This window comes from Columba livia, chromosome 18, assembly GCF_036013475.1.
Source record: "Columba livia isolate bColLiv1 breed racing homer chromosome 18, bColLiv1.pat.W.v2, whole genome shotgun sequence".
Lineage (NCBI taxonomy): Eukaryota > Metazoa > Chordata > Aves > Columbiformes > Columbidae > Columba > Columba livia.
In genome coordinates, this window is record NC_088619.1 from 587,774 (window position 1) to 611,877 (window position 24,104).

Consider the following 24,104-nt stretch of genomic DNA (forward strand, 5'->3'; position numbering starts at 1 on the left):
AGCTGCTTCTAGTCATCACCAACGTCCCACTGGCAGAAAAGCCAACAGCCTTCAGGACGGCACCAGCCACCAAGCCCGCAGTTAAGATGCATTCTACATTTCTGGCTGCCCCCTTTCCTCCCAGTGCTAGAAGGGAGGAGAAGATGCTGGCACGGCTGCCCCGGGGACAGGGCGTCCCTGTGCACAGAGGGCTCCCACTTGCAGCTTTCAACGCACTGGGCACCAGTGGTGTCGGTTCGTGGGCTGCTGGGAAGTGGTGTCCCCAACAGCAAAGCTGTCACCAGCAACAAGTGAGCTCTGACATGAGCAAGCCCTGGATGGATACCATCACAAGAAACAGCTGGAGGTGCTGGTGGAGCCCAAGGAGCCCCAGGGCTTGGCCTGCTCTTGGGCATACCCTGGGATGGTGGCTCCGGAGCTGGAGGACCCAGTCTGCACCACAGGGGTGGTGCTGTGGGTCCCAGGAGATCCTGTCTCCAGCACCGAGGAGCTGGCCTGGGTGCCCGGGGATCCTGGCTGCCATCCCGGGGTGGTGGCGCCAGCATCACAAGACCCTGCATGATCAGAGGGAGCGAATGACAACTTCACAGGGGTCGCTGGTTCCTCCTGTGTCCCTGCTTGCATCCCCGGGGAGCCAGACCCTGCAGTCCCCTTGCTGGTCTCCATCCCAGGCCGTGTCCCACGTCCCAGCTGTGCTTGCCATGGGCTTTCGGGTCTTACAGTTCCCCCATCGCTGCCACATGTGGCACAGGTTCTGGCATGTAGGGCACTAGAGCTGCACATGAGGAGTTGTGTGTGGTCGCAGGTAGAGAATATGCTTGAAGAAACAGGGCACTCAGGGCTTTTCCAGTTCTACTTGCTCAAGGCAGCGTACGTGTTGGACAGCAAGGATTTGTGCTTGGATAATCAATAGAAAGAAACTTACTAAGAAGTAAAACAAGAAAAAAGGATGTAGAACAAAGGTATGCTGTCTTGCAGAACAAAGATGTGCTATTTTGTAGAACAAAGACGTGCTATTGCTGTAATGCGTGAACATTACTTTGTAACTAATTATGTTGTGTCATATACCGCGTGTACCCTGGACTAACCCTGTAGAATAGAATCAGTGTCGGGGATTGGCTCAAGGAGCACAGACATGAGTCCACCAAGCAACTGTACGAGCAGAGCCCATTTTAGTTGACATAAGTAGGCCTTAGATAGCTTGTCTATTAGGCCGTGGGAAAGGGGGGAACGGAAAAGTACTAACTAAGGCAGGGTCAGGATATTTTTGAAGAGATAAGAGTCAGAAGAATGCGGGATGCGCATAGCTAGCTAAACCCAAGTAGGTGGAGTAAGTAAATGTGCTTAGCCTATTAGATAGAGACAAGTATGCATAATTATGGTATTTGGTATAAATGCACGCTATCTCGGGCAATAAAGTTGAAGTATGCTTTATCACTCATATTGAGTCGGCTGCATTTCTTCCTCCGTCCGCTCGGGTCTGGATCTCTGCTGGGACTTTTCTCTGCAAATCAGAATTGCAATAAAACGAGCATTGATCGAATGTCCATGAGGACTCATCTTTGACTGCGGGGCTCCCCAATCTTCAGTCACAGCCCGACCTCGTGTTAGCGGGTGTCAGGTTCATCCTGTGAAAGGAGTCAGCAAAATGAAGAACTGCAGGAGGGGAGCAGACGGGCGAGTGCAGGTACCCCACTGTTCCACAGGATTGATTTGGAGGCCGTGGGCGGTGGGTGAGGAGGGGGCAGCCAGGCGGGCTGGGGGTTGTGGGGCGAGGAGGCCCAGAAGGGGCTGAAGCTCCCGGGGGCACAGGCCATGGAACGATGGGGCTGTTGCTGCTCTGCCAGCCCTCGGGGGTTCGCAGCTTGGAGAACGTGGCCAGAGCGTCGGGGAAGTTGGGCGGCGTGTCCGGCGTGTTGCTGGGGGTGTACATCTGCGGGGGTGTCAGATCAGCCATGGATGGTTTTTTGGAGTCCCAACCTGGCAACCTCCCCATCACTGGAGATCTGGCTGCATCCCGCACCAGGGGATGCTCGAAGCCCAGCTCTGGCGGGTATTGGGGTACCCAGCGCTGCAGGGTCTGGGTGGCACCCCCAGAACGTGGGGGCTGCCTGGGGAGGATCTTCAGCCCAGGCAGGGCCAGTGTGGGCTGCGAAGAACATTTTGGACCATCCAGGGTGATCAAAGCGCTGGGGTTCAGCAGGTTTGGGGAGGGGACGCTGCTCTGATGCCAGCTGCCCCGTGCAGGGAGCGGCAGGGATGGGGTGATGCAATGAGGACCAGCACGATGGGTGGGGAGAGTTTTGGGGTCCCACAAGACCCTCTTCACCTGGCTCCCTGTCCCCTGCTCCACTTTGCACCGCCTTAGGGCACAGAAAGTCAGGCAGGGCCACTGGGACATGAGGCGCTGTCCGGGCCAGTGTCTTGCTCTGCCTGGAGATGTCTCTGCAGAGGTCCCTGGACAGGACGCCTCTTCCTCAGTCAGCGCTGGCAAAAGCCATCTGGGGACACGCTCCGTCCTCTGGAACTCTTCCTTGTGTGACTCGCAGCTCACGTGTGACAGCGCTGCTCCAAACTTGGCCATCTCCAAGGACCGGCTTTCTTTGGGATGTGGGGTTCACTCTCAGAGGAATCATGGCAGCCCTGCTTTCTGTGTTGGGGTCTCCCTTTCAGCTATGGAGCAGCTTCAGTTCCCAGTGCAAAAGGATCTTGCAATGGCTGGGTAGATAGCAGCACCGTTTCTGAAGCATCAGAGGAGATGTCAGAGCCATCAGGCTGAGGGACGGCAATGCCAGCAAAAGATGGCCCGTGTTTCAAAAGGGAGGCAGCCGTGCCAGCTGGAGAACCTCTCTCACAGCTCCATCCCCAGCAAAGAGCTGTCTCTAGAGCAGTTCGTGCTGCTTACAGGCAAGATCAGCCTTTGCATTTGAACCACCTTCTTGCAGAGGTGACAGGAAACATGCTCTGGTTTATGTCGTTCTAGCTGCAAAGGCCAGGGCAGTGTTCATGAGGGAGCAAGCGATGAGCACATTTCCTGGTCAGCAGCCGCTGGCTCGTGCCAACGGTCAAGAGAGGCAGAAGAAATCCCTTCAGAACAGCTCCCTCTCAAAAGACATCCTTCTGCTTGATGAACCGCAGGGAAAGGCATCCTAAACCAGGCACTTTGACCTTGTTTTCAGCCCAGGTTCCCAGTGCTGGTGCACTCGTGAGCCAGTCGCTGCACATCTGCCACCAAGGGGAATCGCCTCCGAGGCCAACTGTGCCATGGGGAAAGGAAAGGGTGAAACGTCGGGAGAGTTTGATTTAGTGCACAAAACGGATAAAGCCATTCTCTCTGCAATTAAAACTGAGGATATTTAATTCAGTGAAAGGAGATTTCATTCCCCATGACCTGTGCAATTGTCTTTTGAATCTGGGCACGGGCTGCAGTGACCTGCCACAACATTTGAGGTGTCACCAGCTGCATTGTGGGTGGTAAAGCGGGAAAGGCAGGAGGGAGCCTCAGCATCTCCCATCCCGTGGGTGACTTCATCACAAAGGACCAGGGCGGCGCCCGCTGGCTCCTGGGGCGGCTGTTGCCGGGCAACAGAGACACTATATTGTCCCCTGTCACCTGTGCCCCTCGCCCATTTGGTCACTGGCCGTGGTGGGATCACTTGCCGTGGTGGGATCACTGTGGTGGTGGACTCATTTTGGCAGTTGGATCGCTTTTGGTGGTGGGATCGCTCTTGGTGGTTGCATCACTTTTGGTGGTGGGATCGCTATTGGTGGTTGAAACACTTGTGGTGGTTGAACCGCTTTTGGTGGTTGAACCACTTCTGGTGGTGGGATCGCTCTTGGTGGTTGAACCACTTCTAGTGGTTGAACCCCTTTTGGTGGTTGAACCAGTTCTGGTGGTTGAACCGCTTTTGGTGGTTCGATCACTTTCGGCACTTGGATCTGTTTGGTGACTGGATCACTTTCATCACTCGGATTGCTTTTGGAGGACCTGGGCTTTCTGGGCCCTGCTGGTGGCTGAAGCGATGGCCGCCAAAGATGAAGAGGACCTGCCGGCCTATTTCCTCAAGCAGTACAGGCAGAACCTCCTGCCCTTGCTCAGGTGAGGGGACTCCTCCACCCACCTCCATGCCCTCCATCCTCTTCTCCCGTTTCCTCCATCCCTCCTTCCCCCACGGTGGCAAACTCCCCGATCTCCACCACTTCAGCCTCCTCTCCTCCCTCCCTTCCCCACCCTGTTCCTCCCTGTGCCCCCCCTTGCTCTGTCAGAGGGTTCCCTGCTGGGGATGCCATGCGGCCAGACGGCATCTGAGATGGTGCTGGGTTGCTCTGGCCCGTCATCCCACTCTGGACACAGTCCAGCACCCTGCCCAGGCACCAGACCCAACGTGTAACCTTGATGGAAACTTCTGTGGCAGGAAACACAGGCTGACAGAGGAGGGCTCCCTGTCTCCATTTGTTCGCCTCCAGGAGAAGAGGAAAGAAGCCAAGCAGGTGCAAAAGGCTCTGGAGGAGAAGCGAGAGGTGAGAAAGATGGGAGGGTGCTGGGGCATGGTAGGGGTGTTGTGGTTTTTTGGAGGGCAGCAATGGGCAGTGAGTGGCTCCAGGTGCGGGCGGCCACGTCACGCTCGCTCTGGTGCTGCCAGGCCTTCAAGGAGACGATGGCCGACATAGCCCGCCGGTGGAGGGAACTCCATGCCAAGGAGGACCAGCTGAAAACCTACATGGAGAAATCTATGAGGAGGTTAAAGGTACGCCTGCCCCTGATCAGCTCCTCTGACGTGACCCTGAGCCACAGCGCCACCTTCTCCCCTCCCCCGGGGAGACAGTCTTGGGCCAGCACTTGTGTCCAAGCCCCCCTTGAGCCTGGAGGGGTGAGGAACAGGACTGGCAGGGCATGGGGGTGTGTACTACAGATGTGGAAAGCCCTGATAGCGCTTGGGCAGCAGAGAGCTTGTCCAGCACCAGCGTGATCTCCTGAGGGCCCCAGACGTCCCCCAAGAAGGATCTCAGCCTGTCCCCACTGTTGACACGCAGGTGACTCCCAAGGGCAGATCCTAGTAGGTCTGAAACTCAGAGTTCTGTCCCAGGTGCCTGTCTCCAAGAGCAAAGGGTCAGTGCAAGAGGGGTGGCCATGTGTCGTGGGGGAGTAATTTAGGGTTCTGCTTACTGCAGAACAGTGCTTAGATTTCCCAAAGAGAAGTGCGACTTGAAAGAGTTTGGTGGCAGGTTCACCCTGTTATTTACTGCCTGGGGGAAATATGTCAAGCCGAATGCTGCTGACCTTCTCTCCAGGAGCCTGTACCCTGATAACCGTTCACTGCGGAGTCTGTGTCTTGAGCTCCAGAGGTGAACTTTGAGGCGAGGCCGTATCCGTCACAGTGCAAACTCTCAGGATTCTTCTCTCCCTGATAACAGTTTGCTCCAGAGTCTGCACTTTGGAGCTCTGGAAGCAAAGTTTCAGGGCGGGCCTGTACCACACCATGTTAAACAGGGAGTGAGGATGTTCCCAGGGGTGCTGCAGCACTGGTCTGTCCCCTGTCAGTGTATCTCCTCCCAGTGCTGCTGCCTGACCCAGCTCCATCTTCCCTTGCCTTCCTTTCCTTCTCTGTGTGTGTGTATTGGTGGGGGAAACATCACTAGGAAGATGATAAGCTGCGAGTCCAAGCTCTGAAGAAAGCCATGAGAGAAAGAGAGCAGAAAACACAAAAGGAGATGGAGCTTGTGAGGGCTAAGAAGAAACTCGAAGCCCTGAAAAAGGAACACCAGAAGCTGAGCAAGGAAGTGCAGAAGTACTCCATCTTCAAAGAATACCTGGAGGACGTGGTGAAGATCTCACCACAGGTGAGTCTGGACATGGGAGAGACAGATCATGGCCTCAGGGAGGGCTTTATGCAGATGTTAAACCTGGAGGAGATAAGGCAAGTCCAGGGAAATCATGACACTTGGTCAAACCCAGAGACCTCAGGTGGGATGGGAGGAGGTTCCCTGCAAGCAAGGTGAGCCAAGGGGACCAGAGTGAGGGGAGGAAAAGCAGAGAAGGAGATGGAGGCTTGAGAAAACCAGAGAAAAAGTGTTAGAAGGGGGAAAGGCACAGAGCTGAGGGGAATGGGGACCCCTTTGTGTCAATGTTTCGTGTGACATGGATGGTTTGGGAGAAGTGCAAAGCTGCCCGAGAATGGGAGCCCAGGCAGCTGTCAGAAAAGCTGTGGCCTCTCTCAAGGGTGTCCGCGCGTCCCTCCCTGCATCGCTCACACTCCTGCGGTCCGGCTGCCCCACGCCCATGGCTGGGTGACTTGGCGCTGGCAGCTGCAGTTGTGCTTTGTCTCCTATCAGAGCACTTCTCACCTGGGGAGTGGTACAACATGTCCCCTTGCTGCTGGCAGTGGCAGCTCTGGGACCGGCACAATGGGGTGTCATCAAACAGGGAATGTGGCAATGCTCACAAACCAGCTGGGGCAACAGGCTCGCCAAGAGGGGAAGATCTTTCAGCTGGGGGGGGTCTTGTCCCTGGTCAGGACAGGGTGCCAAACAGCATGAGACTTGCAGTCATGAGGGGAGGGCAGGGGCATTACTAAACCCAGGATCCTTGTGCTGCAGTTTGAGGACATCCAGGACGTCATTTCCCGCTACAAGCTGCTGGTGAGGACGCGCAAGGACCTGCAGCAGTCACAAGAGAAGGACAAGGAAATGATTAAGCAAACCAAGGTGCTCCTGGACCGGTACGAGGCAGAGAAAGAAGCTGAGACCCTGCAGTACCAAAATGAGCTGGAGCAGCTCCAACAACGTTTTGCGCAGGCTCAAAGTGATGTCCGCTCCTGGGTGAGGAACTGCGGGACGGGCAGGGGAAGATCTCCAAGGCCTGGCTGTGTTAAGCCACAGGGTCATGGCAAGGCACAGCAGCAGACTTTGTAACTGGAGGAGATGCCTCATTTCATCCCTGCAGGGGGCTGCAGAAGGACAAATGACAGACAGGCCTGGAGCAGGTTATGTCAGGGGTTAAAACAAGGCCCTCACAAAAACGCCGGGATCTTTCCCTTGTTTGAACTCACAGTCAAAAGAGATCTGCTACCCGGGCTATGGGGAGGTTTGCCTTGGCACAAAACCCAAGCATGCTCCATCACATGCCTCTTGGGTTTGTGTAGCCCGGTCAGACTCATTTCCATCCACCATTCCTTGCAGCATCATCCCTGTAATGGGGCTTCAGTGTGGAACATCTCATGGTCTCCACTGTTCATGGCTCGGGCCTCAGAGTGAAGCTGGTTTTGCTGGTTTTTTATTTGTTTTCATCCTTTGCACAGCATCTACACACCAGGGCTCAGCCCTTCTCCTCCCTCCTTACCAGTCCAAAAATGACCAAACTGGTGGTCATCTGGGCTGTAACAAGGCACATCAATGTGTAGAAATGCCCGCAGCCCTGCTGGCCTCTGTTCCCTTTGCATCACTCTGAGGGGGCCTTGCCAAATTCCCTTCCTGGATACTCCCAGCTGCAGGAGTTGAGTCCCACCAGGCAAAGCTGGAAAGCGCCTGGTCCGGGCGGGTGGTGGTGGGATGTGCTGCCCCCAGGGTGTCAACTGTCGGGGTATCTGGAGGACCCACTAGAATGAGGAGTGCAGGAGCTGGCAGAGAGATGGGGCTGCTCGAGGAGCAGCTGTGGTAGTTCCTGGATCTGCTTCCACCACACCAAGCTGAACCACCTCCAGCACAGCCCTGGGCAAGGACAGGTTCTTCCTAGCAAAACAAAGGAGTGTGGAAGCCAGGGTCTCCAGCACCGAAGCAGCATCTTTGCTGGGACATATCACCATGCTGTGTGTCTCTCCTTCTCTTTCCTTCTCCTTCTCCTTCTCCTTCTCCTTCTCCTTCTCCTTCTCCTTCTCCTTCTCCTTCTCCTTCTCCTTCTCCTCCCCTCCTCAGACTGCTCGCTGGGCCGACATCCAGAACAGGAATGTCAAGAATGGCCTCATGCTGACGACTATGAAGATGGCCATCCACAACCTCTTCCAGTGCGTGAACACGCAGCTGAAAGCAAAAGTGCATGTGCCGGAGGATGACAGCCTCAGACAGCTGGACATGGTAGAGCCAAGCCAGACCCCCCTCCCTGCCCAGAAAGAGGAGCAGTAATGACCCTCAGCTGCCCAAAGGGAGGGGAAAGCCCAGAGAAATCAAGGTGCCCAACAGACACTTTCCGTTCCACCTGGGCTGTCTCTTGGGCACGGGGAATGGGTGGAGGACACCAGGCAAACCTGTCTCGTCCCAGGAGGCAGAGCAGGGGGTGGGTGTCTGTTGGGAGCTGGGCAGGCTGGGGCAGGGGGTGCAGATCCACCCATGGCTACAGGGCTACACTCTGGCTTCGTTCACCCCTCTGACTCACCTGTACAAGCCCATTCTGGTGGTGCAGATCCAGCAGGGCGATTGCCTTTATCCTCCTGCTCATTTGGTTGGTGAAATTTGCACTCCAAAAGGGCCAATGGGCTCCTCTCTACCTCCTGTTCCCAGCCCTGCTCTGACCTCTGCCATCTCTCTTCCCTACCTTAGATTCAGCAGTCTATCCTAGACCTCAATGACATCGTTACGGAGGTGAAACGAAGGACATGGAGAGCCACCGGCGAGCAGCTAAGCACGAGCATTAAGGGCAAGAGGAGGACAGAGAGCCCTAGGGATGTTGTGTTACGTCCGTGAAGGTTCCAAACCTTCCTAGCTCTTTTGTCCTGCCCAGTTGCTGAGTCCCTTTCATACGATTAAAATAACCAAAGATTTTGAAGTGTCTCTCCATTTCCTGGGAGGGTTGGAAGCATCAGAGCATCTTCACCCCAGAGGCCATGGGGTGCCTTTTCTGGTAGGTGGATTCTGGTTGCAGGAGACAGTATCCCAGCAAAGCAGGCAAAATAGGGAGAGCAGGCCGGGACAGGAGTAGAGTTTCAAATCAGCATTAGCGCTGCTGTTCACATTCGGACCTTCCACCCAGACTAAGCTCTGAGGTGTTTAAGAGGGACGTCACAGCAGGGTGGGGGCTGGTGCTTTGGAAGAGCTTCAGAGATCTTGCACCACCCCACCCAGCACATCTACAGATGTGGATTTCGCTGCACAGCCATGTGCTGCGTACTGAAACTCACCTTCCCCCTCCGGATGTTGGGAAAGTGTGGAGAATGGATATAGGTGAAGGATGAACCAGCCAGGCGGGTGCACCAAGCATTTGGCTGTTCATGGTGAGTGCTGACCTGACGAATGCAAAACAAGAGGCCTAAAAATGGCTCTGGAGTCCCACTGTGGAGTTCAGGCTGGGCTCAGAGTCTGTTAGGGAGGACATTTGAATGGACCAAAGACGCAATGACATAAGTTTACAGATTTGTGCATCAAAGAGACCATTGATCACGTACTTGCTCCCTCCTCTCCACTGGTTTTTCCTGTCCTGAGCCCAGAGAAGTGGATTCAGCTAATGCATCCTCCAGGAAAGTCTGAGTGCAGTTGGTCTGTGTTTATAATGCCTGGAGGCTGCTCAGGCACCTGATCCCTTTGAGAGTGAGGAAGACACAGATGAATCCCCTCCCTTCCCCAAATCTGCGCTTTCGTGAGCGACAAGGAAAAGAGATGTACTGCAGGGCTGGTGCTGCTGCTCGTTGGGGCAGCAGAGGAAGGGGGAGTTCAGGGCGGGAGCACCGGGTGCAGAGTCAACTGAGGACATTCCCTCTGTGTCTTTGCTGGCACTTTCTCTACAGGCTCGAATTGATAGGAATAAAGTCAATTAGAAACACGGTACTTTGGTTCAGGTCTCAGCAAGAACTCATCCTGGAAACCCAATTTCCCTCGAGCCTCTTGAGCTCAGCCCCATGTTGGGCCACTGAAGCTCAGTGAGTTACCTCCCATCAGCAGAAAAATGACCCTGTGCAGTGTGACGCCAGTGCAGAAGAAAACAATGGTGAAAACCTTTGTTGCAGAGGCAAGGGCAGTAAATGTTTCTCAGCTGCTATATGTGGAAGCGGAGTTCATTTCTTTCTGAAACCTTGACATGTAAGTGCAGTGTGGGCCACGACATGTCTCGTGTTCTTCTGAATAGATCCCCGGAGCAGTGGGAGATGAGTGACAGTTTGCATTTCAGCTGGCAAGGAAAAGTAAAAGCTGATGCAACTTTCTGCAGCCACCATGTGCCTACACTTCAATGATCACGTTGTATTCGGTCTGCAAAGCGGGGATAATAACTGCCAGGGAGGGGCAGAGTGGGCTGCTCCTCCAGGGAAGGAGCTAAGGTGCCAGCAAAGCAGGCAGGAGGATGTCCCCACCGATGGGATGCAGCCCCGTGGTACACGAGCAGGAGCAGAGAGGTTCAGCTGATCTCTCTAGTGACCAGTAACAGAGCCCAGGGAATGGCAGAAGATGGGCCAGGGAGGGTCAGTGGGACATGAGGAAAAGGTTCTTCACCCAGAGGTGCTGGACACTGAACAGGCTCCCCAGGGAGGTGTCACGGCCCCAAGAGTGAAAATATTCAGGAAGCGCCTGGACAACGCCCTGAGACACGTGGCGTGAATTCTGGAGTTGTCCTGTGCAGGGACAGGAGTTGGACTCAGTGACCCCCGTGGGTCCCTTCCAACTCAGGGCATTCTATGGTTCTATGATTCTCTGTTTCTCTGGCTGTGTCCAGTGATTTCCACGCTGGTCTGCAGGCATGAGGCAGGTCTCAAGGGACCGGCCTCATGAGGAGCATGTCACCTCCTTGGGGACAGCAGCTCTCTGTGCCAGGGCTGGATCTGAAAGCCTTGCTCGCCAGCCAGCAGCATCCTCAGATGTCTTCCTTGCTGTTCTGTCAGACCCAATGCACAGCAGCAGCAGCAAAGAGAAACCAAACAAGCAGGAGAGAATGAACTTTGCTGTGGCCCTCAGGGGTCCCAGAGGTTGGTAAATGTCTCACAGAAGCACCGGGGATGAAACCGAGAGCTGCCGCCTGCGCTGGAAAAGTCAACTCAGGACTCATCCGAGCAGAAAAAATGGACGTTTGTGCCCTTGCATCTCGTCTCCGCACGGACATATTCAAAGGGACTGGGAGCATTTACACCCATCCTGAGGTGACTCAGCTGCCCCTGCTCCTTCCCCCCACAGCTGCCCCTCATTTTGATGCATCTCACTGGTGGCAGCTGATGGGAGCTGATGGGAGCTACTGGGAGAGGAGCAGCTCTGCCCAGTCCCTGAGGAAGACAGGGGCTGCAGCTCTGAGCCTGACGCTCGGTGCGTGATGGCCTGAGGACATGGCTGTCTTCAGGCTGGGCTTATGGAGAGGACAGAATGGGTCAGGTTTCCTGAAGTCCTTTGGACACTGAGCACTGGCCATTTTGGAGACTTGCCTCTTATCTGGATGCCTGAGCTGAGCTCTTGAGGAACCTTCAGCATGGGACAGAAGGACAATGAGATGCATTGGTCCAACCAGGCAGGCGCTGTGCTGATCTGCTTCCACCACACCAAGCTGAACCACCTCCAGCATAGCCCTGGGCACGGACAGGTTCTTCCTAGCAAAACAAAGGTAGATGTTAGATAGATATTTTTAAAAAATGAGAGAAGACCATCTAGGGGGCCTCAAGGGCCAGTGCCCTCCCCAGCAGTGTGTGCCCCCCACCCTAGAAAAATCTTCCAGTGAGATTCTCAGGGGAGCCCCCACTCCAAAGCCCTGGCCCGGGACCCCAAATGAAGTGGGGCACGAGGCAGAGGGACGCTGGGCAGGGCTGTGCATGGGGGCCGCGGCTGAATTGCACGGGCAGAGCTTTATCTCCCCTCCTTCCCCTCCCATGGATCTGTTTGGATGGCTCTCTAGTTCAAAAGTGCCTTAGCAACTCCTGGGACACCCTTCCCACTCTTCCCTCCTGCTGCCCTTCACGCTGGTGACACCAATGGCCACGGAGCATGGGCACAGTGTGACAGGGAGAGAAACGGGGAGGGGACGAGGGCCCAGCTCCCTCCCGGGGCACCAGAGGACACTCACCAGGCCAAGCGTCTCCTGGATCTCCTGGATGTCCTCTGCCAGGACAGAACGCGCCTTCTGCATGGCCTGCATGTCCTCTGCCAGGCCAGACTGCACCTCCTTAAACTTGCTCATCTCCTCCCACAGATCCTGGAGGGAAGCCCTGTCCTCACCAGGCCAAGCATCTCCTGGATCTCCCGCATGTCCTCTGCCAGGCTGGAATGCACCTCCTGCATTGCATGCATGTCCTCTGCCCGGCTGGAATGCGCCTCCTGCATTGCATGCATGTCCTCTACCAGGCTGGAATGCGCCTCCTTAAAGTTGCTCATCTTCTCGCAGGTCTGAGGGCGGCACGACAGCAGCGCGGAGCCCAGAGGGAGGGGACATCCCCTGGGGGAGCACCCAGGGAGCAGCAAGAGCTGCCCAGGGCAGCCGTGCAGCTTCAGCTGTGCTTGCCATGGGCTTTCGGGTCTTACAGCTCCCCCATCGCTGCCACATGTGGCCCAGGTTCTGGCTGTGAGAAATGCAGCTGTGATTCCTGCTGAGGAGATGTTCAATGTTTACAGATCTAACCAAATGAGGCACGGGCTCTGAACCTGGAAAAAGGAAAAGCTGGTTAAGTTCTATGTAAAAAGTTATGAAACTTGTTCATGAAGTTATATTGATAGAGGGAACTGACATTTTAAGGGTTAACCAACCCCATTGTAACGGCCTGCTAACGAACTAACACTTTAAGTCACATAATGAATATCTAGTTTAGAGCTGTATGTAACTAGTTAAGAAAAAAAACCAGAACCCCAGCTGTAACCTTGAGGAGACAAGACAGCCAAGATTTACAGCAAAAAGGGGGCGCCAGTCTGATTTCAGTCCACTTGGCAGCTTGGGTTCCAGTCAATTGATCATAATGAGCCACAGGTAAAAAGTTCACTGTGACGAAGCTGAAGGAGCTTCATCCAAAGACCCCTCCTCAAAATCAGCAAGTGACACTGCGCAGGCACAACGGGGAGGAGTCAAGGAGGAGACTACGGAAATCATTATCTGAGACTCATTTTAATCAGAAGCGGGGAAAGGTTATGAATATGTACAGGCATTCCTGGGGTCATTATGAATACGTAACACCTTACTGTATTTCAGCACACTTCTTATTGTTGAAAGGTGTGTGTGTTGGGCGGAGCGAATCCACCGCGCACCCAGCGCTGTTTTGCTTTTGCTCTAATGAACACGTGTTTAAGGAATACAATTACGGAATTGGATTAAACGTTGTTTATTCATAGAAAAAGCGTAAGTTATTTACTTCAATTGGTGACCCCGACGTGACAACCTTGGATAGCTCTGTGTCACCTGAGGTTCAGGGAGGCGCCCCACTTTAACAGTGGCCCTTGGACTCGGGTGTGCGGAGAGCTACCAACGTTATTCAAAATTAAAGCAGAAGCAAAAGAATGGAGCTCGCTCCCCCTCAATACTGCATTTTACCCGAAATCCAGAGTGCACGAAGGTGCGACGGGAAAAGTGGACTGTAAGTACCGCCGGGTCGGGTAGGTCCTGATGGGAAGAACGGACTGTAAGTACCGCCGGGTCGGGCAGTGTGATTGTGTGACTGGTGTTGGCTGAGACGCAACCTGGTTGCGAAGCGAGTGCGGAGTCCTTCTAAGTGCGGTTCCAACACCCCGCGAGGGGCTTGGCCACTGAAGGGACAAAGCCAGTGAAGAACTCTGTGTGGTGGGTTCGATCCCCACGTTGTAAGTCAGTTGTAGTGGGTTCAATCCCCAGGTTGTGAGATGGGTTCCGTGGGTTTGATCCCCGCAAGAGGTCTAAGGGGAGCGACCTGCCGGAGGTACCCCCTGACAGTCCCTTGCTGGGGGCGGGGGGGCGGGGGTCATGTTAGAGTTTTGGACCCCCCAACAGTCCCTTGCAGGGGGATCATGCTAGAATTCTGGGATGAAGAGAAGTTCACCCAAGGAAAAAGCAAGGGATAAATGGACTCAAGGAGTGGACCCCCAAGTCTGTAACAAAGTCCTGGGGAGATATAAGAAAGAAACTAGAAAAACTCAAAGAGATAAGGAGAAACAAAGAGTGAACTCATCCCTCATCCCACCTGTTGGGACGGGACAGTTCATTTGGTGTCAGAAGTGGGATATTCTGTGAGAAGCGGTTTGGGGGGGGATAGGAGCCGGAGGCTCTAAAGGAGGACGGATCGGTCTGTGCCGCGTTCTCCAGCAGTGGGTCATGGCATCCCGGGTCAAGCCAGGCCTGGACTGCTCCCTGATGTTGAGCTTACTGGAAGATTATAAGGCTTGCCGGACTCCTGAGGGTCTTAGGTGGGCTTCTGGACATTGGTCATCTCCAGATACTGTACCTGAGCAAACAAGGGACTTGGCAAAAGAAAGCAGATTTGAGATCTCTGCTGTTTTGGAAGCAGCACTGATAGCTGCCCCAAAGGACAAGCAAACTGAGCAAGAGATCATTACATCACTTTACACAGATTTACAACAGAATGGTTTGAACTTCAACAAGCGGAGAGAGAATTAGCTGATAACAAATGAATCACAGAAAACTTTGCAGAACAGTCTGCAAGATGCCTTTTAGTAATAGCTTTTTTTCTTTGTGGGTATCTGTTTGAATGTGTTGCAGTTTCTTGTCTTTGCCTGTTGTATGGTATAGTGAGACCACAGATTGACCTAAAATGTACATTTTGTGATGATGAGCAATTTAGCTATTAACTGTGTGAATGTGGTGATAAGGTTTTGTGTGTGATGGCCGTTACTTTTCTTTCTAGCCCACTGGCTTTATTCCAGCACCCAGACTTGTGCAGCTCTGTGACAGGCTGTGTCTCATCCCCGTGTACTAAATTTGGCTCTTTTGTATGCGCACCGGATAAAGAATCCTGGTTTGGGGTAACAGTTGTGGCGCCCCAGATGGGACACTGATCAAAGCCTTGCCCGGTCCAGCTCGCTGCGGCGGGGGGGGGGGTGCCGATGGGGCTCCAGCCGCACTGACCTGTTTTGTCAGACCCAGCGGTGCCTCCACCTGCTGAGCAGTGAGCGGTTCAAGGGTGCGATGCAAACATCGAGACACTGTCTTGAATTAGTGTAACTGCGATCTGTTCGCATATTTGACCTTGGTGTTTGGTTTGCGTGTCTGAGCTCAGTACTTTAGTTTGTATATTTATATTTGGTATCGAAAGAATTTGTTTGGGGAGGTAATTACAAGATGAGAACCGGTTCCATTACTAGAGTACCACCTTGCTCCCCCTTCAGATGCATCTGTGCACATGCGAGTAAATTAGTGGGGGAAGTGATTTAAATGTGAAATTCTGGGTTAGCTGTATTGCAGTTAGTGTTGTTCTGTGGACAGACTGATTTGGATCTAAAATTAATGGAAGGGATTGATGCTTAATATGCTGTTTATTGACATCTGTAAGAAATTGCAAAAGGTAGGAGCTGAGGGATGTAACTATTGCTCAGCTAATTGAAATTGCATATAAAGTTTATAGTCGCAGGAATTAAATGAAGAGAGAAAAGGGCAAGAGGAGCCCAAGCCTGTGCTGTGAAGTTTGAACATGAAGTTCAGGCCCGGCAGCTCCCCCTCCATAAGCTGCGGCCAGAAGAAAAGAAGTAAAAAGCTGACTGGCTGCTAAAGCGGCGGAAAAAGGTGTCGGGGGGGAGAGCGGCGGCTGCTGGAGCTGGAGCTGCAGCTCCTCTCCTCCGGGCTCGCCGCCCGCGGGGGATGAAGCGGGGGGGCAGTCGCCGCCTGGCCCGTTCCTGCTGGGCTGCTTGGTTTGTGTAACGCGCACAGAGCACCCGGATTTCCCCTTAGATATCCACCTTCTGACCCAGGTTCCGAAGTAGGAATTCGGCCACTAATACCCTTCCAACAGGGTTATTAAAGGAATGTGAGTCCAGTTATTACACCCCTGCATTGCCTGTCCCCAAGCCAGACGGGTCATATTGGGTGCTTCAGGACTTAGGAGCTATAAACAAAATAACTGAGGACCTCTACCCAGTGGTAGCAGGCTCATACACCCTTCTGACAGTATTAACACCTCATTTGACTTGGTTTATCGTTTTAGATTTAAAAGATGCTTTCTTTTGCCTCCCTCTCCATGAAGCTAGCCAGACAATACCTGCATTTGAATGAGAGAACCCTAAAAATAAATGTCAAACCCAGCTCACATGGACGGTGTTGCCACAAGGATTCAAGAATAGCCCGACAGTATTTGGAAATCAGCTTGCTGAAGATTTTGAATCCTGGGAAGCCCCGTCTGATGAGGGACAGATGCTACTGTATGGGGATATAGCGGAAGATTTGGCGAGGAGGTTGTTTAAATGTAAATACGCTCAAGTGACTTGCACCTGTCTGTAGAAAAAGCACATACATCACACTAAATGTTTTACTGACCTTGTGTGCTTGACGAGCAGAACCTCTGTGTTAGATAACATAGGCCTGTGAGAAACTCCAGGCACCTCATCACTGTGTCTGAGATTCCTGCTTTGTTGAGAGAAAGAGCGGGAGGCTGCGCCTGCTGAAGCCGTGAAATACAGGCGAGCTCAGCAGGCCCCGTGACCTTCTAGCAGGGCTGGACTGGCCAGCGCCTGCGTCCCCGCTGCTGTCACCTCTGCCGGGAGCTCAGGTGCGGCTTCGGAGATCCCCCAGTAGAGAGGGAACTAAAGTAAAACTTGCTCTTTGCAAATGCATCCATGGCCTCTGTCTCTTCTTGCGACGTGCCTGCGTATGTGTTCACAGCCACAATATGTGGATGACATTTTAATCGCTACTAGAACCAAGGAGACGTGCATGACCTGGACCCTGTGGACCAGAAACACCTGCAATGGAATAAGGAAGCGACACGAGCCTTTAAGAACTTAAAAAGGCTTTGATGTCAGCCCCTGCTCTAGGACTCCCAGATGAGAGTAAACCATTTTCCCTATTCTCTCACGAGAAACGGGGAATACCCTTGGGTACATTGGCACAGGATCTTGGCCCATATCAACAAGCAGTGGCCTATTTCTCCAGACAGTTAGATGAAGCTGCAAAGGGGTGGCCTGGATGCCTGCGGGCAGTTGCTGCAGCGCTACTGAATATACAGAAGGTCCAGAGATTTGCCGTGGGTCAGAAAATGACTGTGCTAGTATACCCCCCAGTGTCTAACAAGATGGTGTAGAAATTATCGTCACTAACATTGTCAACCCAGCTTCTTTCCTCAGTGGCAACTTTGGAGAACCAGTTCATCATGACTGCCTGGAGACCATTGAAACATCATCCAATTGACCAGATCTAGAAGACATTCCTATTGAAAACGCTGAGAACTTGTTTATGGACAGAAGCAGTGAGCCGTGAGGTGATCTGGGCCTTTGCCTCAAAATCCTTTCGCACAAAAGGCAGAAATAATTGCCCTTACTCTGCTCTGAACTAGCTCAAGGTAAAACTGTTAGCATCTATACTCCTCCAAGGGTGCTTTCAGGGTTGTGCATGTGCACAGAGCAATTTGGAAAGAAAAGGGACTTTAGAACTCTTGAGGCAAACAGATCAAACATGCGGAGGAGATATTGAAACTACTGGAAGCCATTCAACTTCCTAAGAAAAAGGCATCATGCATATTAAGGCATAGGTATTAACTGCTGTTTTTTCAGGTTGGCCAGAAGCATTCCCCACCAGGACAGCAAAAGCTTAGGAGGTGACTAGAACATTAATACACAAAATTATACCAAGGCTTGGAGTTCCAGCTGTTAGATCCTCTGACTGAGGGCCACATTTATTTATGTGTATGTGAAGTCTTTTGCAGAGAACTTTGAAATCATAATAGAAAGGTCCATTTCAAGACCCCCTGACATCCTTCACTGCTACCAGTACGAGAGAACAGAATGCCTGGATTCACCATTCCAGAGTGAAGAAAGCCTGCGAAACACCACGGAGGGTAACCCGGGTGCAATCTGGAAATCTCTGTTTTCCACAGTCACCTTTTGGTCCTTCTGGGGGACCAGCCTGGGTGGTGCTTCCCGCATTGGGAAGAAGAAACCCAAAAGAAAAGTGCTAGAACTGCAGTGAGCGGGGTCACCACGCCAAAGAGCGCGAGCTCCCGCTGCAGCCCAACAGATGCCATTTCTGCCGGGGCACCAGCCACCTGGTCATCAGCTGCCCCAAAAGAGCAACTCGAATGTTTTGTTCAACATTAGAATTTGTTTGTTCTTGGAGGGAGAAAGGTAAGTCTTCTCATGTAGAAGTAGCCTTCTTGCTTGTGGTCAGAGAAAATGTTAAATAGGGAATCATCGTATTAGTAAAAGAATTTACTAACCTTCCTGAAAAGGGGGGAAGTGGTAGAGGGAACTAACTAACTAACACTTTAAGGGTGCCTATTTTAGAGCCTTTTGTAACCCATTATGTTCAGAAAAAAACACAACCTCGTCGAATGCCAAGGTAAGAAGTTTACAGCACCTAGATGTAAACTTAAGGCACCTGGTTGTAAACTTCAGAAGACGAGATAACAAAGATTTACAGCAAAAGGGGGGAACCAGTCTGGTTTCAATCGACTTGGCGGCTTGGGTTCCAGTCAATTCAACATAATGAGCCAAAGGTAAAAAGTTCACTGTGATGAGGCTGAAGGAGCCTTCATCCAAAGACCCCTCCTCAAGACCACCAGATGGCACTGCGCAGGCGTAACAGGGAGGGGTCAAGGAGGAGACTATGGAAATGATTACCTGGGACTCATTTTAATGAGAAGCAGGGAAAGGTTATGAATACGTGATACAGGGAATTGACAACTAATTTATTAACACTTAATAGCTAACACTTAAAGAACTAACCCTACCCCCATCACTAAAGACACTTAGAGAGCTAACCCTTTAACCCACATCACTATTGCCCAGCCTTGCTTAGCTCTGTGTAACTTATTGTACAAGAAACAGGACTTCACTGACGCCTTGCAAAAATAGTAATCCTTGGGTGCATCCTTGGTGCATCCTTGGGTGAACTAGATAACAGAAACTTGGGCACAGGCACCTGTCCAGTTGTGGCCCCTCAGTTCCTGCAGGACAGGGAACTGCTGCAGAGAGTCCAGCGCAGCCACCAAGATGCTGAAGGGAGTGGAGCATCTCCCGTGTGAGGAAAGGCTGAGGGAGCTGGGGCTCTGGAGCTGGACAAGAGGAGACTGAGGGGGGACTCATTCCTGGGGATCAGTGTGGAAAGGGGGAGTGTCAGGAGGATGGAGCCAGGCTCTGCTCAGTGACAACCAGTGATAGGACAAGGGGTGATGGGTGCAAACTGCAACACAAGAGGTTCCACTTAAATCTGAGAAGAAACTTCTCAGTGAGGGTGGCAGAGCCTGGCCCAGGCTGCCCAGGGAGGTTGTGGAGTCTCCTTCTGTGCAGACATTCCAACCCGCCTGGACACCTTCCTGTGTAACCTCATCTGGGTGTTCCTGCTCCATGGGGGGATTGCACTGGATGAGCTTTCCAGGTCCCTTCAACCCCTGACATTCTGGGGTTCTGTGATTCTGTGATCTTCAGCTCTCCCTCGCTCATTCAATAAATATCTATTGCAATTTCTGAGGACTCGCAGAGAAAGGCTGTGGATTTGCAGATGGATAAGGAGCGTCTCTCATGGAGCTTCCTGTCGTTAAAACGTAACTTTTTTCTGCTCAAATGGTTGTCTTTGCACACAGTCACACTGTGAAAGGCTCTTCTCAAAACCAAGACAGGCTACCCTGAGGTTTTTTAAAAGCCTCAGAACTCTGCCAAGGAATGGACTTGTGAAGGGATGAAACACAGAAGCCCTACTTAAAACACATTTTCAGCACAGGCACTAACAGCTGCACATACCACCTTTGCAGATATCGAAACAGTTCCTGATGGATCCCATACAAGTGGTTTGAGCCTCTGTAAAACGTGCATAGGTCACATCAAGTAGCTGTGTACACAGTACAGTGTAGCATACACTACTCTGTCCTCAGTATCCCTTGAACAGAAATTGTTTTAATCACTGACTAGCAGGGAGAAAAAGAAAAAGGTTCACTTTCAAGGAAAAAGACAGTGATAGGTAGCATAACAGGCACCCACGTAACTGTGGGTGACTGGGATTTCGGAAAGAACCAAGGAAGGAACTATGACTTAAGGATGAAACATCCTCAGCAGAGCTTCTTTGAACCTGACTTTGAAACTTTCACATTCTGTTATCTCAGCACTTTCATTAAACAAAGGAGTAATTCACCTGCTTTTACTGTTCTCACCCCAGCTGTCAAAATAATGATTTGGGGACATCTGACTTGGAAAAAACAGACTTGTTTCTTCAGAGGATTTAATACCAAACGGATTTGTAGCACAGATCACTTGGACTTTGCAGCTACAATACTATGAACAACACACAGGTGGATGGGCAGCTGCATCGCACCCAGTTCCTGCTGCCCAGGGGGCTGCGCTCCCCTCGGGCGCTGACGCACACGGGCACTCACCAGCCTGAGTCGACTTCCGTCTCGCCTTCTGCATCTCCTCCTCTGTCTTGTTGCTGAGCTTCACCTCTAGCTGCTGTGTCTTCATTTCCAGATCCTTTTGTCTCTCTGTCAATGCTTTCCGGGCCTTGGAGTAATTAAAGAAGAATCACATGTTTTAGAGGAAAAGAGATGCCAGCTCGTTCAGCCATCTCTCACTCCTTCACAGAAGTATTTATCAATCAGGAGTCACAGACTCTGCATAAAACTGGGTCCTAACTGGGACTCAAGTTCTCAGGGCATCCTGTGGCATTCAAAGCGGCATCCTACCATCATACACAAGTTGTCATCAACAGATCACAAAAGCATCTGCACTCTTCATAGGTCCTTAGAAAGGCACAGTACGGAAGGCATCCTCAGGCTCCCACGTTTCTTAGTAACCTTCTCACCATTTCTGCAAGAAAGGGGAGCTGGAGCTTCTTCCAAATGTTGTTAACCAGCATCACAAAGACACTTCCACTTCCTTCTCTTAGGATCTAAATAGTTTAACAATTTCAAGTCTCTTCCAAAATTTATTTTTAAGTACCTTCTGGATTCAATAGACGCTCACCAGAAACACTAACAATAGGAACTTTTAGACTTATTTCAGAAAAACTAATTCAGGTTCATGACAGCAGCAGTTCATACTGTAGAAATCTAGAACCTGGGACCTGGTTACAACTGATTATTTAAATTGCTCTTTCAGGTTTTCAAAACCTGATTTATCAGTATCATTACTGAACCTATACAAGCAAATTAGTAAAGTGTCTTAACAAATAAACATCATTACCACATATGCACCACCTCATTTGCTGAAGTTTCCTAAATACAAAAGAAAAATCACTTGTTTTGTATGCAGCTGTTATAAAATAGGTCACATTTGTTCTTTAGCCAGTTAGAGTGTTTCACACTAAATTTGGATGATTATAGTTTGTTAGCACCTTGCCGTCTCCTACAGGTCACAAGGCTCTTGAGGCATCACTTGCCTTGGTTCCCTGCGCAGTTCTGCAGCGCCTGTGCTTGGCCCAGCAGGCGCCAGAGGGAGCTGCAGGAAAGCAACGCTGCACACAGCGCTCTTCCCTTTCCTTACTCCTTCTTCTCAAGGGTATTCTAATTCATTCTTTTCAATATCCCTACGGAGTGATACAGGGAATTGACAATTAACTAATTAACACTTAAAGAACTAACACTTGACACTTAAAGAACTAACCCTACCCCACCTCACTAAAGACACTTAGAGAGCTAACCCTTTAACCCACATCACTGTTGCCCAGCCTTGCTTGCCTCTGAGTAACTTATTGTACGAGAAACAGGACTTCACTGACACCTTGCAAAGACAATAATGCTTGGGTGGATCCTTGGGTGGACTAGATAACAGAAACTTGGGCACAGGACAGGAGATAGACCAGTTTCAACCAACTCAGCAGCCTGAGACCCAACCAACTCATCACACTGGACCAAAGGTGACCGTGTACAGAGAAAGAGGACCCGGGTTCACGATCACTGTGCAGCTACAAACAGAAGCAGCCACAGGTGGAGTCCAATGCAATTCCTGCTTGGCCTTTGCCTTAGGTTACACCACGCTGTGCATGGCCCTGCCTTCTTAACGGGAAGAGACAGAGGATGGACCAGGATTGAAAAGATGAAGAACTCATGGAAGTAGATGAGTGGGTGGAGGAAATGGAGGTAGACGCGGAGGTGGACGAGGAAATGGAAGTTGATGAAGATCTAGGAGAAGCTATGGAGGTGGATGGCTAGTTGGAGAAGATCTGGACGTGGATGTTGAAGATGGACTTGGTTGGGTGGGGTAGACTATTGGAGAGGGAGTTTTGCAGTTTGTTCATTTTAGTGTGTTTGTAGTGTTTCGTTTGTTGGTGTTCGGGTTTTCTTCTGTATCTAGTTTGTTGTATTGGGGTTTTTTTCTGTATATAGTTTGTTGTAGTTCCGGTTTTGTTCTGTAAAGAGGTTTACTCTTGTGTTTTTCTCTGTAAATACATTTATTCATGTTTTTTCAGACCTGTGCTCTCTGACTTTTTCTGGTATTTGCAGAGCTGTGGTTTCCTCTCGCTCGGGGTTCCTGGGGCTGGAGGTGGCTGGGGGTGCTGGCACAGCTGCCCCGGGGACAGGGGGTCCCTGTGCACAGAGGGCTCCCACTTGCAGAGCTCAGGGCACTGGGCACCAGTGGGGTTGGTTCGTGGGCTGCTGGGAAGCGGTGTCCCCAACAGGAAAGCTGTCACCAGCAACAACTGAGCTCTGACATGAGCAAGCCCTGCATGGATCTCATCACAAGAAATCCAGAAGGACTCGTGGGCAACGGGGAGGTCGCCTTGGGCATAGTGACCATGAAAGGATTGAGTATTCCATTCTCGGAGAAGTTAGTAGGGTGCTCAGCAGAACTGCCACCTTGCACTTCCCCAGGGCAGACTTGGACCTGTTCAGGAGGCTGCTGGGCAGAGTCCCTTGGGAAGCAGTCCTGAAGGACAAAGCAGCCCAGGAAAACTGGTCTCTCTTCCAGAAGGAAATCTTAGAGGCGCAGGAGCAGGCTGTCCCCGTCTGCCTGAAGACGAGCCGGCGGGGAAGACGTTCCGACCAGGCTGAATAGAGAGATGCGGCTGCAACTAGGGAATCAAAGGAGAATTGATAACCTGGGAAAGGCCGAGGTACTAAATGTCTTCTTTGCCTCAGTCTTTCAGAGCCAGAGCGGTTGTGCTCCAGGTCCCCAGCCCCCTGAGACAGGAGACACGCTGGGGCTGCAGAACGAAGCCCCAAGAACCCAAGGGGAAACGGTTAACGACCTGCTACACCACTTGCACACCCACAAGTCTATGGGGTCAAATGGGATACGCCCAAGGGTCCTGAGGGAGCTGGCCAAGTTGATCACTAAGCCACTTTGCATTATCCATCAGCAATCCTGGCTAACTGGGGAGGTCCCACTTCACGGGGAGTTGGCTAATGTGATGCCCATCTACAAGAAAGGCTGGAAGGAGGATCCGGGGACCTGTCACTCTGGTCTCAGTGCCAGGGAAGGTCCTGGAGCACAACTTCCTGAGTGATATCACACAGCACATGCAAGAAAACCATGCGATCAGGCCCACTCCACATGGGTTTAGAAAAGGCAGGTCCCGCTTCACCAAGCTGGTGTCCTTCTACAACAAGGTGACCCACCCAGGAGATGAGGGAAAGGCTGTGGATGTTGTGTCATTAGACTTGAGTAAAGCCTTTGACACCGTAACCCACAGCGTTCTCCCGGAGAAGCCGGCAGCTCCTGGCCTGCAGGGCTGGACTCTGCACTGGGTAAAGAACTTCTCCCCAAGGAGCAAGAGACAGCACAAGAGGAAATGGCCTCGCGTTGCGCCAGGGGACGTTCAGATTGGATAGCAGGAGAAAATTCTTCACGCGAGGCTGGTGAAGCAGTCTGTTCTTTCTACAGCGGGAAGGGACACAGCCGACGGCTCTGTGCTGCAAGTTCCTATTGCAGCCTTCAACTTGCTGAGTTTCTGCAGAGCTCAGAAAGAAAAAGCCCAATTTCTCTCCTTTTGAAATTCAGCTTTTCAGCTTTTTCCAAGAGGAGGATGGCCCCAAAACGCTATGGAAGAGAAAAAACTAGCAGTGAATTCCACCTCAGATACTTTCCATACACACCCTGGAGGTGCTTGGCCTGCTGCTTCTCATCTTGGGAGGCAGCTCAGCAGCTCTTGTCGCTGC

At 51.9% G+C, this 24,104-nt stretch overlaps 1 protein-coding gene and 1 long non-coding RNA gene across 7 annotated transcripts; one reads left to right on the plus strand and one right to left on the minus strand.

Annotated features, from left to right (window-relative positions):
- The first annotated feature begins 3,876 nt into the window (after positions 1–3,876).
- LOC135575699 (coiled-coil domain-containing protein 42-like) lies at positions 3,877–8,758 on the plus strand. 5 transcript variants are annotated; one of them, XM_065034356.1, is made up of 7 exons: positions 3,877–4,099; positions 4,416–4,521; positions 4,644–4,748; positions 5,641–5,841; positions 6,598–6,819; positions 7,912–8,070; positions 8,533–8,758. In XM_065034356.1, the coding sequence occupies exons 1-7, from the start codon at positions 4,023–4,025 to the stop codon at positions 8,674–8,676; spliced, it is 1,014 nt and encodes a 337-aa protein (XP_064890428.1). In that variant the 5' UTR covers positions 3,877–4,022; the 3' UTR covers positions 8,677–8,758. The 5 variants fall into 5 exon arrangements, with proteins under 5 accessions (XP_064890428.1, XP_064890429.1, XP_064890426.1 ...); XM_065034357.1 differs by lacking the exon at positions 4,644–4,748; XM_065034354.1 differs by having other exon boundaries at positions 4,036–4,521; positions 7,912–8,164.
- Positions 8,759–9,330: 572 nt separating this feature from the next.
- LOC135575702 (uncharacterized) lies at positions 9,331–22,265 on the minus strand. 2 transcript variants are annotated; one of them, XR_010466942.1, is made up of 3 exons: positions 20,385–22,265; positions 11,963–12,537; positions 9,331–11,492 (listed from the first exon to the last, which is right to left on the minus strand). It is a non-coding gene; the product is annotated as an uncharacterized LOC135575702 (long non-coding RNA). The 2 variants fall into 2 exon arrangements; XR_010466943.1 differs by lacking the exon at positions 20,385–22,265 and adding an exon at positions 13,415–13,699.
- Between the last annotated feature and the right edge of the window lie 1,839 nt (positions 22,266–24,104).